The sequence below is a fragment of the Pleurodeles waltl genome, chromosome 11 (assembly GCF_031143425.1).
Source record: "Pleurodeles waltl isolate 20211129_DDA chromosome 11, aPleWal1.hap1.20221129, whole genome shotgun sequence".
Taxonomy (NCBI): domain Eukaryota; kingdom Metazoa; phylum Chordata; class Amphibia; order Caudata; family Salamandridae; genus Pleurodeles; species Pleurodeles waltl.
The window spans coordinates 327,749,745-327,763,797 of record NC_090450.1 but is presented as its reverse complement, the minus strand read 5'-3'; the positions used below and the strand labels follow the sequence as shown (position 1 = coordinate 327,763,797).

The 14,053-nt window shown below is 42.2% G+C and overlaps 1 protein-coding gene across 1 annotated transcript in view; it reads right to left on the bottom strand.

Annotated features, from left to right (window-relative positions):
* PAK2 (p21 (RAC1) activated kinase 2) overlaps positions 1-14,053 on the bottom strand; it is a 439,171-nt gene that overhangs the window by 147,147 nt on the left and 277,971 nt on the right. The window contains exons 9-11 of the mRNA XM_069213609.1: positions 4,345-4,393; positions 2,608-2,720; positions 2,231-2,348 (exon numbers count right to left, since the gene is read on the bottom strand). Coding sequence (XP_069069710.1) covers positions 2,231-2,348; positions 2,608-2,720; positions 4,345-4,393 — 280 coding nt within the window. The remainder of the gene's footprint in view (positions 1-2,230; positions 2,349-2,607; positions 2,721-4,344; positions 4,394-14,053) is intronic.

Genomic DNA, 14,053 nt, shown 5'->3' with positions numbered 1-14,053 from the left:
ATTAAAAGTCATATTCAGCACAGCCTGCTGGATCTCTGGCTTAAATCCGGAGGTGCGTAGCCATGCGTGTCTCCGAATGGTGACCGCCGTGTTTACTGTTCTGGCGGCTGTGTCCGCTGCGTCCATAGCTGATCTTATTTGGTTGTTGGAGTTTTTTCTTTAGCCACCTTTGCTTTTGGCTATTTTTCAGTTTCCTGGAAAGCGAGTTTCCGTTTCATTTTAATTGGGGGAATAGTTCTTATTTTCCCGTGTCCTTCTGTATGTGGAGCCTTCTCTGTGTATAGTCTGGCTCTCCCATCTCTAGTCCTTGTCCAAACTTATGGCCTTGTAGTTGTGATGAAAGGCCTTGTTCTTCGGTATAGGAGCTTTGTTTCGGCTCCGAGGCTGGATGTTTCGGCACCGAAACCTTTTCAGCAGTCTTTTTCGGCTCCGAAGCCACCTTTTCCGGTTTCGGGGTGCCGATATCTTGGTGCCGAGTATACTCTGTACCGGTATCTCGACCAGAGTCAGATGTCTTCGGCATGTGTGTGCCCCTTTTTCGGTGCCGATGCTCGGTCACCGTGCTTACGGGTTAAGCCATGGCCTGTCGGCGGTGGCGTCCCCTGGGCTTTCATTATTTTTGTGTGAGTTTTGGCCGGGGCTGTTTTACTCACGGTTTGTTGCCTCGCCGGCTGCTCACTCTCGGGCTTGTCCGAGTCAGGAATGGAGAATGTCTCCTCTTCTTCGACGTCAGGGTGTCCAGCCGGCGTCGACGCCATTTGAAGCCTTCGAGCTCTCCGGTCCCGTAGCGTTTTCTTCGACCAAAATGCCCGACAGGCCTCGCAGGTATCCTCTTTGTGTTCGGGGGACAAACACAAATTATAGACCAAATGCTGGTCTGTATAAGGATACTTAGCGTGGCATTCGGGGCAGAAGCGGATTGGGGTCCGGTTCCATGAGCCTTGAAGACGCACGCGGTCGGGCCGACCAGGCCCCGCCGGGGAATGGAAGCCCCGAAGGGCTACCGGAGCTCTTCTTTTCTTCGGTGTCGATGTGCTCTTACTAAACCGATACCAAGCATAAACAATACCGTCGAATTTTCCGATAGTTAACTAACTTTTCTGAAACGAAACACGGAGCGAAGAGGAACACGTCCGAACCCGATGGCGGAAAGAAAACAATCTAAGATGGAGTCGACGCCCATGCGCAATGGAGCCGAAAGGGGAGGAGTCCCTCGATCTCATGACTCGAAAATACTTCTTTGAAGAAAAACAACTTGTAACACTCCGAGCCCAACACTAAATGGCAGGATAATGCACAGCATGTGTATCTGCAGCTACACATGCCATCGAACATATATATATATATATATATATATATTTTTTTTTTTTTTTACAAGAAAAAGGACGCCCTAGGTGCAACAAGCAGGTGTCAATCACTGCCTCTCCAACCACAGGTAAACAGCTGTGTTTATATATTTAAAAAAAACCTTGATCCAAACACAACAAACATCCACTACAACATACAAGACAGCCAGAAAAAGGATTGTAATTAAATGTTACACTACATGCCCACTGAGGTAAAGTAGAAAAAGAAGAATGGCTTCAGAAAAACATGAGGAAGAAATACATGAATGGCTAGAGGCCAGGTGTATGAACTGTACAGCAGCTTGAAACTTTAAAGTCAAAGTTTAAAATTCCTCTGTGACAATGCTGCTGCCTTTCTAGCCAACTTTCCTATATTGGTCCTCTAGGAAGGAGAGAATAAAAATGAGTTTTAGTCCAATGATCATCAGTAATTCAATTCACACGGAAACATGAACATATGACATTTGTTTTGAAATATTAATTTTTTGAAGAAGGCATTACTGACTTCCCACGTTCTATTGAAAATCTCATGCTGCGAGGGGTCTTTCATGATTAGCCAATAAATGACTGAAGTGGCTAGGGTCCTCTTAAGAACACAATAATGTCTGCATATATCAGATGTGAGGATTAAAAAGAGACCGGTTCCTAAAGAACTCTGAGGGTGGTCACAAAGTGTATGCATCTCTGCCAGCTGTGAAGACCAAGTGGGTAAAATGGACATTACTTCAAAGCACTGAGACACCTAGTGGAAGAAGATGCTGTATACATGCCCGACCAAAAAATACTGTCAAAAATAACAAATACTGTCAAAACATAAGTAAAAGGTTTCACCCAAAAAAGTGATCGTGGAAACCTGCAACACAATACGAGAACTAAATACACACCTCTCTGCACACTGCAGCAATCTGAGCCTCGTCCATGCAGGTTTCTGTAACAACATCGGTAAGAGACCCTCCAGCAAGGTACTCCATCACCACAAACAGCTCATCTCCTACCAGGAAACTGCAAACAAAATTGCGGATTAAAACTTCACTTCAGGGTTTACGTGGACATGTCAATGCGTTTGAACCGATAAAAATAGATAATTCACTTCTAATAACAATGATTCTCCAACAAGTGCATCTCAATCACCAGTGTCCGTTGAGCATCGCACCTTGCCCAAAATGTACCTTTACAAATAGTACATTGAGAAAAACATAAAATCTCAAACCCACTCATTCCCTCTCCTGTTAAAAAACAGCTAACCTGCCATGGTTTGTACCTGTCAAGGAAATTCACTATATTTGGGTTCTTCAGTTCCTTCATTACCAGGATTTCATTGATTATTAGCTCCTTCTTGGGCTGCTTTTGCAGGTTAATTTGTTTGATGGCCACCTGAGTAAAGGAGGAAAAGCTCTTGTTACTTCTTTTATATCAAGCAAAGCAGTCTATTAAGGATACCTTAATTCAGCTTTCAAAACAACTCTTGTACTTGCTATGGTCTTAGCAGTTTTAGTTATTGTCCGATTTTGGTAATTTGAGGTTGGGTATACTCTTATGGAGAGAAAGTAAACAGTACTTTTCCCTAACTATCTTGTATTGTGCATGTAAATATTTGCACCCATCTGTGGTCTCTTCACAAGACACTACTTATACATTCTGCAGTGACATATTGTAGCCCTGGCTACTAAACAGACATGGTTACTTACAACATTCTGTAAAACACTAGGGGCTACCTGGAGAAGTCCTTGCTTTACCTTGATAGATATACCAAACAAAAAGCAGGGCAACCCCTCCAACATACTCTATGAATGATGCTCGGTCAGCTTTTTGTCTCTTAGAATTGCAGCTAGATTAGTTTAGTTTATGAAAATGGACAGAACTGGGGTCTTCAAAACTCCTAAGATGATGTGCTAAAGTTGAATCATGTTTTCAAAACGAAAACCCTTTCACGTTCTGGGACACGACATGAAAATAACTGACATTAAAATGCTCCCAATCGGAGATTGAGAACTCTTCTTTGCAAGTGCACTCAGCCACATAGAAGCAATTCATTTGGTTGCCTCTAAAAGCATAAGGCATACATACAACACGGTAGCGCATTTTTTTAATTTTTTTTTTACAAAAAATAATTTTGATGTGCAGCTTATTTAACGTTATTTCACTTATTTTAGACTCATGCAAACCAAACATTATGGCTTAATGTCCAGGTCATATCTATCTCATAGTTTTTCCCATTCGAGGCAGAGGGCTACAACCTTGGCAAACAAATACAAAAAATATATATATAAAAAAAAAACACATGCAGTTTTAACTTGCCTTGGTGTGTCCATTTAACTACAAGGCCTCTCGAAATGCCCATACTGAACAATAGCTGAATAGGAGGGTACTTCCAGCAATAAGTAAAGTACGTCCTGTTTGCATGGTCTCCCATCAACAAACATAGGCAGTGAAAATCCAGGCACCACCACTGGGGTGGCAAAACCGAAGTGTTCAGAATCATGCTCCCAATGAAATGTTTCAGTTTTTGAACCACTTTAGGACTAAGAGGGTAGAGCTGTTAAATGTAAAGCAGGTTTTTTGAAACATGGAACCAAAGTGGCAGTACTCCAAGTGAGGCGTCAAGGTAAACTACTTTAACTGAGAAGCTCAAAATAACCAGGCACTAAGGTACAAAACGGTGACTGGAAAAGAAGGTCAAACATCACTTACAAGATCGCTTACAAGATCACAACTGTAACCTAATCACAGGTTTAAAATTGAAGCGTGCCTACAAAAAAGAAAAACATTGCAAAAAAAAAAAAAAAAAAAAAAAAACACGATCGTCAACTTCAAATTACCAATTTAAAAAACAAATGTTTTCTCAATCGGTTCTTACAAGCTATTATACTGGGGTCACTGCAGGAAATCCAAATACAACAACCAGGAATGCTGGATTGAAGAAAAATAACCGCTCATCTCTTTAGGGGTACAGAAAAAGCATGTCGTTGTTTTGCCCCAAATTAACTCGAATGCCTACCTCTTGTCCTGTGGCCACGTCAATGGCTGTGAATACTGTTCCAGAGGCGCTGTGAAAAAGAAAAGAGGACAAACGTTAACCAAGTATTTGATACAGGGTTTTTGTTTTTTTTGTTGTTTTTTTTAATTCTGGGCTGAAAGGAAAAAAAAACTCCTGAGGTGTAAGTGGCAATTAACAAATGTAAAAGGTTATGTGAAAAGACAGCCTTAGAAAAACGCATGGAGGCATGTTCTTTAACAATTTCGTAAACGTAAAGCAATTTGAAGCGCATGGAACGGTATGCAACGGTGGTTGTCAACCAATAACAAAATCTAGGCTGACAGTGGGTGCACGATTTAAAGCCACCAATAAATTACTCTGCAACTCAGGTAACGATATCAGTAATAATACTGTGCATCTATAGCATGTTTACTTTGCTCAAGGCATACGGGGATACTAGTCTGTAGAGCACTAAAAATGTTCCTCCACATGCTGCAAGGAGCTCGGAGAACCATATGTACAGCCGTGCATCCCCACTAAATCCTCAATTTTAGTTTCAGCCATAGGTAGGAAGCACTGGTTTAAGGAAGTACAGTAGACCATAAACTGACAGGCAACTTGTTCCGGAGAGATTGACAAACAGAAAAGCATAGAGGAAGAAGTTGCAGGCAGATCAAAAATAGATTGTATGGCAAAATGTGCAAGAATTAAACTGTTGTCAACTCAGTTCATCCCTGCATAAGAACGGATCTTTCAGACCTCATAATTCACAGAAACGACATCATAAACAAACAAAATGCCATAATTCACAGGCATTAGGAAACGGGAGTGAAACTAGATATACACTGAACTTTAACATTTTAAACCACTTGGTCTTCGGTTGTGTGAGTTACTGTACAATCATGACATGCTACATTCATTACACATTAAATAAGTACCCTCCGCCATACAATATAAAGATACTGCAGTGTCAGATGAGGAATGAGGCCTATGGCAGAATGCGCTCATAAGGGTTACATAACATCTTGTCGACTTGTAATATCCCTGCAAGTTATGCAAAATGTCCTTTATTCCTTCTGATACGTGCATTATCATCCTTCCTACAAATGTCCTAAAACCTTGTTATACTGCTCCTTTTTCTTGGATGAAATATGGCAGAAGGTATGTAGCATCAATGCAGAATCTGTACTATTAAAATAAGCACACCAATAGAGGGCATGCAATTTGTTGCAAACTCACTTTCAGCCGTTTACGGCAAGCCACTTTCGAAACAGGCTGCAGCTCAGAATGGGAAAACATGCAAAGAGTTCTGTATTTTGACATCATATTGCTTGTCCCGATACATTCTCCGACTGCTATCAAACGGGTAATAAATACAAGGAGAACTTGTGGTGAAATAATTATTAATTAATCACAAGACCGCGGCAAATGGTTTGTAAATGTCACTCGACAGCATTTGGATCACAGCTCACGTGCCCATTAAGTATTTTTTTTTAGGTCGAGCCTAGGCAGCGCGCATGCGCTCTCTCTCGAACTGTTGTAATTGCTCTGTGGGCTCTATGCCCACCTACTGGCTTGTTATTGGCTGTGTGCTTGTTATAATTATATTCTTTGTTTGCTATTGGTTTCTGGCATGCATTTGTCATGCCTCCCTTCGTGTTTATCCCTCCCAAAGCGCAGCGACCAAGTACAATATTCTTACACAGGTTTCTTTTTTTTAGATGTTTGTGGAACTTTTTTTTTTAGTATCTGTAGTCGCACTGTAGCGATCAGTCTGTTAAGCGCCGGTTGCACGTTGCCTTTAACTTGTGTTTGCACAGCTTTGCTTAGTACATTTTAAAACGTGTTTAAAAATAACAGTGCGCGCGTTGTTTTATTGTTAATGTTTGAACAGTTTCGGTTATTATTAATTATTTTACAATACATGCTTTCTTACACAAACATGCTCTCACGAACATACACACATCTTTCTCCCACACAGAAGCGCTCTCTTACACACACACGCTCTGCCTCACACACATCACTCACAGAGACATTCATATAGAGTTTATATGAAGTTTTCAACGTGTCAGTTTAATACGCAGCGCGCGCTTTCCCTTTGATCTCGTGTTTGCATAGTTTCTGTAAGTAATTGCCTTGCTTCCATATTATGCAGAGTTTATGTGCTGTAAATTGACAAATCTTGACAGTGTCAGCTCGGTTCTAATTATACACTGACCCTATTTCAAACACTGCCAGTACAGGCTGAGTTGTGCCTGCTTAATATTTAGGTATGTATTGGCATTTTTAGAAGACAAGTGGTATCGTAAACTTCTACTTTACTTCCACAAAGCTTAAAATAACACATGTTACGGTTCAGCTGTGCCTGTTTAAACGTTATTATTTATTAACATTTATTTAAAGCCTATCAGTGACAACTTTGTATTTTGTTTAGCGTTTGCACAGCTTAAAATACTCCTATTTACAACTCAGCCTTCTATTATGCAGAGACACATTTTTATTGAATTACTAATGGAGGTTCAGTTATTTTTTAGGCACCAGTATTGCACAGTTTTTTATAATCTTTTATTATTACCAAACAACATGTAAAAGCAAGTCTATTGACGTGCATCACGATAGTCTGAAGCCTTTGAAGGTTACTTTTAATCTTTAAAGGCATGTGTGGCTAGTTTTTTCCAAGGAACAAAGAAAGAGCCTGCAAGTGGCCAGACAGGGTTCAGTAGTTGATGTGTTGAGAAAGATATTGCTTAGCTTCAGTTGCAAGAGAATTAGCATACCGTGAAAGATCGTTATCATGAACCTAAACAGCAGATGGTGATGTTTACAACTATGCTAATTCTCTCTTCATTGAAGACCAGTGTGATCTTTGATGAATACAGACTAGTTTTTTTTACAATTTCACACCACTCAAGACTTTGTCCTTATTTTCGTTTAGTAATTTTATAAACCTTTGTAAATCTAGCAGGGTATAGGTTGCCTTTTATATCGTGTTTGCTCATTTTTAGTTTTAACATTGGAAAAAATGTCTAAATTTAACATTGCACTTTTTGTGTTTTCTGTAAGGTATGCACAGATTTAGTTAGAAAATTTCAAGACATGTTTAAATATAACATTGCGTGCATATGCATTTCACTTTGGTTGGCCCACTTTCAGGGATTAAATATTTTGCAGCGATCTTATGCAAAGTTTATTTGCTGTTACATTGGTACTCATAACACACATGCACTCTCTCACATATATACGCTCTTACGGACAGACACTATTTTTGTTTACACACATACGGTATTTCACTTTCTCCTACACACTCTCTGTCTTTCTTTTTCTCTGTCTCTATTCAACTCTCTCATTCATACAGCATTCTCTCTCCTCGCACACCTTACTCACACATCAATAACTCTTACGCACACACTGTCTTTTTGTTTACTTTATTCTCTAGATGTCATCTAATCATCAAAGACATTCTTCAAGAAATGTTCTCAATATAAACTAATAAATGAACATGCTTTATATTTAAACCAATGTTTTTACTGCTATTCAAATCAACAATGTGCACCAAAATTAATATACTGCGCATATATATATATACACACACATATATATACACACTAAAAAACAAATAAAATCTAAATTATTTTTAAAAATACTGCATTTTCTGAAATTACACTTACTTGTTGAAGCAAACATATTATATGATCACAATACCATTTGTATTATAATACAATAACATAAGCAACACCAATAGCTCAAATGATCACAAATACGAGACCTATTGCATTGCAAATGCTTGTTTCATTAGGTTTCTCTTTGTGCAGCTAGTGTGAAAACGTTTACCTCAAACAAGTTAAACGGCTCGGTAGCAGACCGATGAGAAAAATATTTAAAGGTGCTTAAAAGATGGCCAGGTGTTAGTGTAGGGCTGATTCACAGGGTTACAAACATTCATATGTAGTAGTTAGTACTTTGAAACTGCTGTCTGCGTGTTTTGGATAACAATCGGCCCTAAATGCAATTTGTTAGAAATGGGGTTTCTGGTTGGCTAGGGTATGCACCTCAGCCAGGCAGAACTTACCCACTCTAGTCAGGGCAAGGGAGTTGCATGTCCAAGATAATCCCTGCTCACCCCCTTGGTAGCTTGGCACGAGCAGTCAGGCTTAACCCAGAGGCAATGTGTAAAGTGTTTGCACAACACACAACACACGTGACACAATATCCCCACCACAAAGGAAACAACACCAGATTATATGAATTCTCCCTGTTTCTTTATGGATGTGCATCCCGGACTGCCTCTCATCCATAATTTGGAAGCATTGGTTCGACCTCTGACTCCTCCTCAGAGGATTTCTGGCTTTCTTTAAGTCTTTTAGAAAGTCCGTGTTCCTCTGTATATGCCCTTTTTTTTTTTTTTTAGCTCCGAAATGTGTTTTTTTCGGGATCGAAAATGATGAGGAAGGTCTCGGCTCCAAAAGAGGTTTTCTTATTTTCAACTCCGAAAACTGCAGTTTGCTGGAGTCTGAAATGGGACTTTTTGTCAACTGAGTTTATCATAAGGGTGGCCTTTTTCAGTGCCGAATTTGACGGTCGGTCAAAGACAGTCTTTTTTCAGGCCGAGCCATAGCATTCCGGCAGTGGCGTACCCGAGGCCTTCTGTTTTTTCTTACGTGAGGGTGCAGGGACAGACGTACTCACATGCTGGCTAAGACGGGTCTGTCTTCCTCAGATTCTTGCTCTGACTCCGAATCTCGGACTGAGACCGCTGTCTGCAGTAGTTCTTCTACGTCGAAATATTCTCCACTCTTTTACGCCATTTCGAGCCTTCTCGCTCTTCTGTCTCTTAGAGTCTTTTTCGATCGGAAGGATTGACAGGCCTCACAGTTTTCCTCCTAATGGTCTGGAGAAAGGCAGAGGTTGCAAACCAGATGCTAGTCTGTGAATGGGTACTACGCGTGGCACAGAGGGCAGAATCGGAATGGAGCACGATCCATGAGGCTCTCCACGCGGTCGGCCCGAATAGGCCCGAGTTGGGTGCGCGCGCCCCGAAGGGCGAACAAAGTTGTTTCCCGACGATACTGCTGATCACATGATCAAGGCTGCGGAGACAGCCGAAACGCGTTGTGTGATTAAAGCTTTCTGCTTTATTTCCTTAAGTCCGGAGTGTACCTATCTTTTTATTTTTTATGACTGATCTGTTATTTACCGGCTTGCTCCTGCCGTTTTTCACACCACTCCTCGCGGGCCGCCCCAAGCCCAGAACAAGCACTTGGACTGTAACATACACATCTATATACATAATAAATATATATTCTACTAATTTAACAGTTTTGAGGATACATGCACTTGATGTTTTGTTTCTGTGGACTGTCATCTTAAATACTTCTCAGGAAAATTCAGAAGGTAGAAAACATGTTTATATAAATAAAAATCAATATCATTCATTCTCAACTACATAGGCCTCACAATGTGGACTAGCAGAAAAAGATGGGGAAAGCAACTATAGGGGTAAATGCCCACAAACATTTGATAACAGAATTTTAGAAGCTCTGGAATTCACATTTTGAAGTACTGTAATCAATCTCAGCCGTGAATCAATTGAGTTAATTAAAATATGCGAAATGACTTGTCTAATATCCTCCACTCATTCGCAGAAATTGCTTTTGTAATGCTATCTGGGTCAGTCCCAAAACACCACAACAAAGTTAATGAAGCACATTTAAAAAACATCAGTCTAGCTGATCAGCACCTAACAAACATGTTACTTATCCTTGGTGACACCTTTTGTTGTAGAGACTAATCAGATTCTTCACCTTAGAATATTTCCCAGGCTTCAGGTTGTATCTAAAAAATTAAAAGTTGTACTTCTGCGCCAGAAGTGATGTGCGGAGGCTAGTGCTTAATGTGAGCTGGTGGTTTCCTGTGCTCGTCACCGGCACTTAATGGTTAATGCCAGCACTTACAACAGTCGTTCACATGGTGGCAATGTTTGTCTCATTTAGAGACGAGCATAACAACAGTTGTTTATTAATTCAATACATGAAAAACTACTACTGCCTGCTGCCAAAGGCATTCTTATAGCTTTGGGGGCCTGGAATAGTCAGAACTGTCACACTTGTAGTAGCCCTATGAATAGTAGTTGTGTTGTTCCTGTAATTGGCAGTGCTGACAGCAGAGACCCCCTGAAGAGGAGGTTACAAATTAAGCACTGGTGCAGGTTTATATAGGCACCACCCATGCGTGTGGACATCAGTTGCTTTCTTGACTCTTCCACGTCCACAGACACAGAACCAAAAATCTATCTGGTTTAGATCAATATGCAGATTCCTATATTGGGTGAAAACAGTCCAGGTCACAAAATGTGGAAGATGTGTGTCAGGAAGTAATCTGCATTTGGATAATGTCTCTAACAGAGAAGGTGTTCTTTTGATAGAGACTACCAACAGCAGATCTCACATTCGAAAGCAATACATCCCAGGAGGTGTGTTTGTGGACTGGTTCAAACCAAAATGTCCTGCAGGACCGAGCAGGTAAAGTGCCTTTCTCAATGAATCTGGTCCAAACACCGTGGATTTGTGAGTGACTGTCAAGTAGTTGCCTGACAAATGTCCAGGACAGGCACATTACATGTCAATAACATGGTTGCCGCCCTGGCTCTGGTGAAATGAGCCAGCTGGGATTTTGGAGGCTGCTGCTTAGCAGATCTTAATGCAGAGCAAAATCCAGAGAGATGGTCCTCTTCTGCACTGCCTTGCCTTTCTTTGCTCCAATGACCACAATAAGAAAATGGTCATCCCACATGGTGTCTCTGGTACAACTGATGTAGAAGTTGAGAACCCTTTTTGGATCCTGCAGATGTAGCATCTTCTCCTTAGAGAGGTGGCTGGAGCTCGGAAAACTGTGAAGGTGATATTTTGCCCGACATGAAAAGGAGTCATCACTTTTAGCAAAAAGGAGGCTCAAGTCCTAAGAACATGCTTGTCTGGGTAGAAAGTGGTGTAAAGGGAAGATGAGGAGGAGGTGAACAGCGAGTGCCTGAAGCTTACTAACCCTCCATGCCAATGTTATAACTGTCTTGAGAGTAAGCAACTTTAGAGGATAGCTGTGCAAGGGCGCGCATGAAGAGCACATAAGAAATTACAAGACTAAAGTCAAGTCCCCGTGGGGCATTATAAATGAGGGGGAAGGGGGAGGAGGAAACAAATGATGTAACAGAAGACACATCACAGCAGGTGATTGAAACAAGGAAGGATGATCCAGTAAATGTAAAGAGGCCAAAAAAAGCACACAGGAACCCTTTCACTATGCCCAAAGTACAGCTTTGCTGGGCTAGGAACAATATAAACTGGACTTCAGGCAGTTTGCCATAAAGTGGGTCTTCCTACTTAGCGGCACACCAGGCCATAAACGTATCCCAGCAGCAGGTGTATAAAAATTTAGACGAGGGACACTTGCCTGCCAGAATAACATCCACTACATTAGGAGGAAGGTCAAAAGCACTATCTCTGCTGCTCAATCGCCAAGCATGGAGATAGAAGGAGAAAATGTTGGATGCAGCTGTTTGCCCTGCTGCTGCAACTAGAGATCCTCTTGAAGGGGAAGCCTGATCTGCACACAGATGCTCATCCCAAGAAATCTAGAATACCATACTCTCCATGACCAATCCAAAGCCAGTAGGATGACTTGGGCCTGTTCGTAACTGATTTTCTTGAGAATTGCTCCAGGAGAGGCATACCAGAGTCACAAGTTCTACTCCACATGGGTATCAGAGCAAAAGCAACCACAGAAACTTCAACACATCAAAGTGCTGACGCTAAGTGTTCTCGATGGTGGCGAACACTGAGTCAGAGTTCTCCTCACTGGCGGAACAGCCTCGCACCACCTCCGGGTGTCACGGCAATTTGTGATACCCAAGGCGCCAATGATGAGGTTTATCCACGTGGTGTTCAAAGATCATGCTCCTCCAGGAAAAGAAACTGCTTTTCCAGCCAAGACCGGAGGTGCAGGGCCTCCTGGCACAGGATCCATGATCCCACCCCACTTTTTGCAATACAACATGGTGGTGGTGTTGCCTGTGATCACTTGAACCATCCTTCCAGGAGGCTAGAAGTCTTACACCTCTCCAGTTGGCTGACCCAAACCAGAAGTAAAACAACAATCACTACAGTCAACTCTAGGTAGGAGAGGGAGAACAGCCTGTCACTGGTCCAATTGTGGTCCAGCAGCCAGCAGTGCTGATCTTTTGCAGCCTCTTCTGAAACCTGGACCAGATCAGAGAGATGCACCTGATGTGCCACCTGGTGTGCCTGACCAAAAGGATGGAGGAAGCCAGCATTTCCAGTCATCCTCAGTGAGATCCAGGACAGAGGTTGAAACATCAGCATCATAACCTGAATGTCTTGGACTCTTGCACCAGGGATAGGCATAAAACTGCACTGTGGCCAGAATGGCTCCAATAAAAAGGCGCATCTGTGAGTCAGATGAGACACTGGCACATTTACAATAAACACTTGATAAGGTCAAAAGGTTCACCGTAGTCTGGAGGTGGGTGACGATTGCCTAGGTTGATGCTGCCTTCAGCAGCCAGTCATCGAGGTAGGGGAAGATTGGAATCCCTGACTTCAGAGTAGGAGCTACATATGTGAGGCCAAAGGGGAACACAGTGAACTGAAAATGTTCCTGGCCCACTGTTAACCGCAGATACTGTCTGAGAGCCTGCAGGTTGGGGCTGTGGAAATAACTGTCCTGCTGGTCTAAGGCTACCATTCAGTCCCCAGGGTTGGGAGCAGACAAGGCATCTTGAATATACTACTGTAGGAAGGCACGGAAAGTGCAAAGGTTTAAAATTGGGTAGAGGTTTGTGTTAGTCTTCGGAATCAGAGAGTATCAGGAAAAGCAACCGTCATCTGGCGCCAGCACCCTCTCTGCCACCCTTGGCCAAAAATCCTGCCCTTCTTCGCATAAAAAGGAGATTAAGTCATCTTCTAGCCATTCCGCTGAAGGCAGTAAGGGTGGTGGAATTTCAGAAATAATTGTGCATAATCTCGCTGCAACACTTGTCCAAGGTGGTGATCTGCCACCCAGGCTAGAAGTGCTTCATTCTGCTGCCAGCAGGGTGGTTGTGGGTCTCCGAGGACATACTATACCGGTTTAGTGGATACAACATCTGGAGGGTCGGTAGACGCTGTTCTGCTGTCAGTGGTCTGTGAGAAACCGCTGCAACAAAAAGTCTGAGGAATTTGCTAAGCCAGTGGTAGTTGGCAATGCTAAAAACCCCTATCAAGCCACAGAGGGATTGAAACTGTGAGGGGTGATGTGGAGTGGCAGGCAGGCTTAGAAAGCATGCCGTAGCCCTGCTGCCCTTGAAGCAATCATGGCCTGAATCTGTCTTGTCACCAAAAAGGCAGAAACCATCAAATGGCATGCCCATTACATTGGACTGGACTTCCTCTGAAGAAAGTGTTCTGCTTTTAAGCATGCCTAGGGACTGCCTCCAATACCACTGTCTCTTCCCAAGAAATCTTATGTCACGCACACAAATTTAGCTGCATCACGGCCATCTTCCATGGCCCGGCAACTGATAGTGCAAGCCTCATCAAGAACAACTGAAAGGATCTGAGCCACCGAGTCCCAAAGAGCATGGATGTAGTGGCTTAAGAGGCAAGTAGTATTCATTGAACAAATGGCGAGACTAGCAGATGCAAGGACTAGCCTGCCAAAAGTGTCAAATCGTTTTGACTTG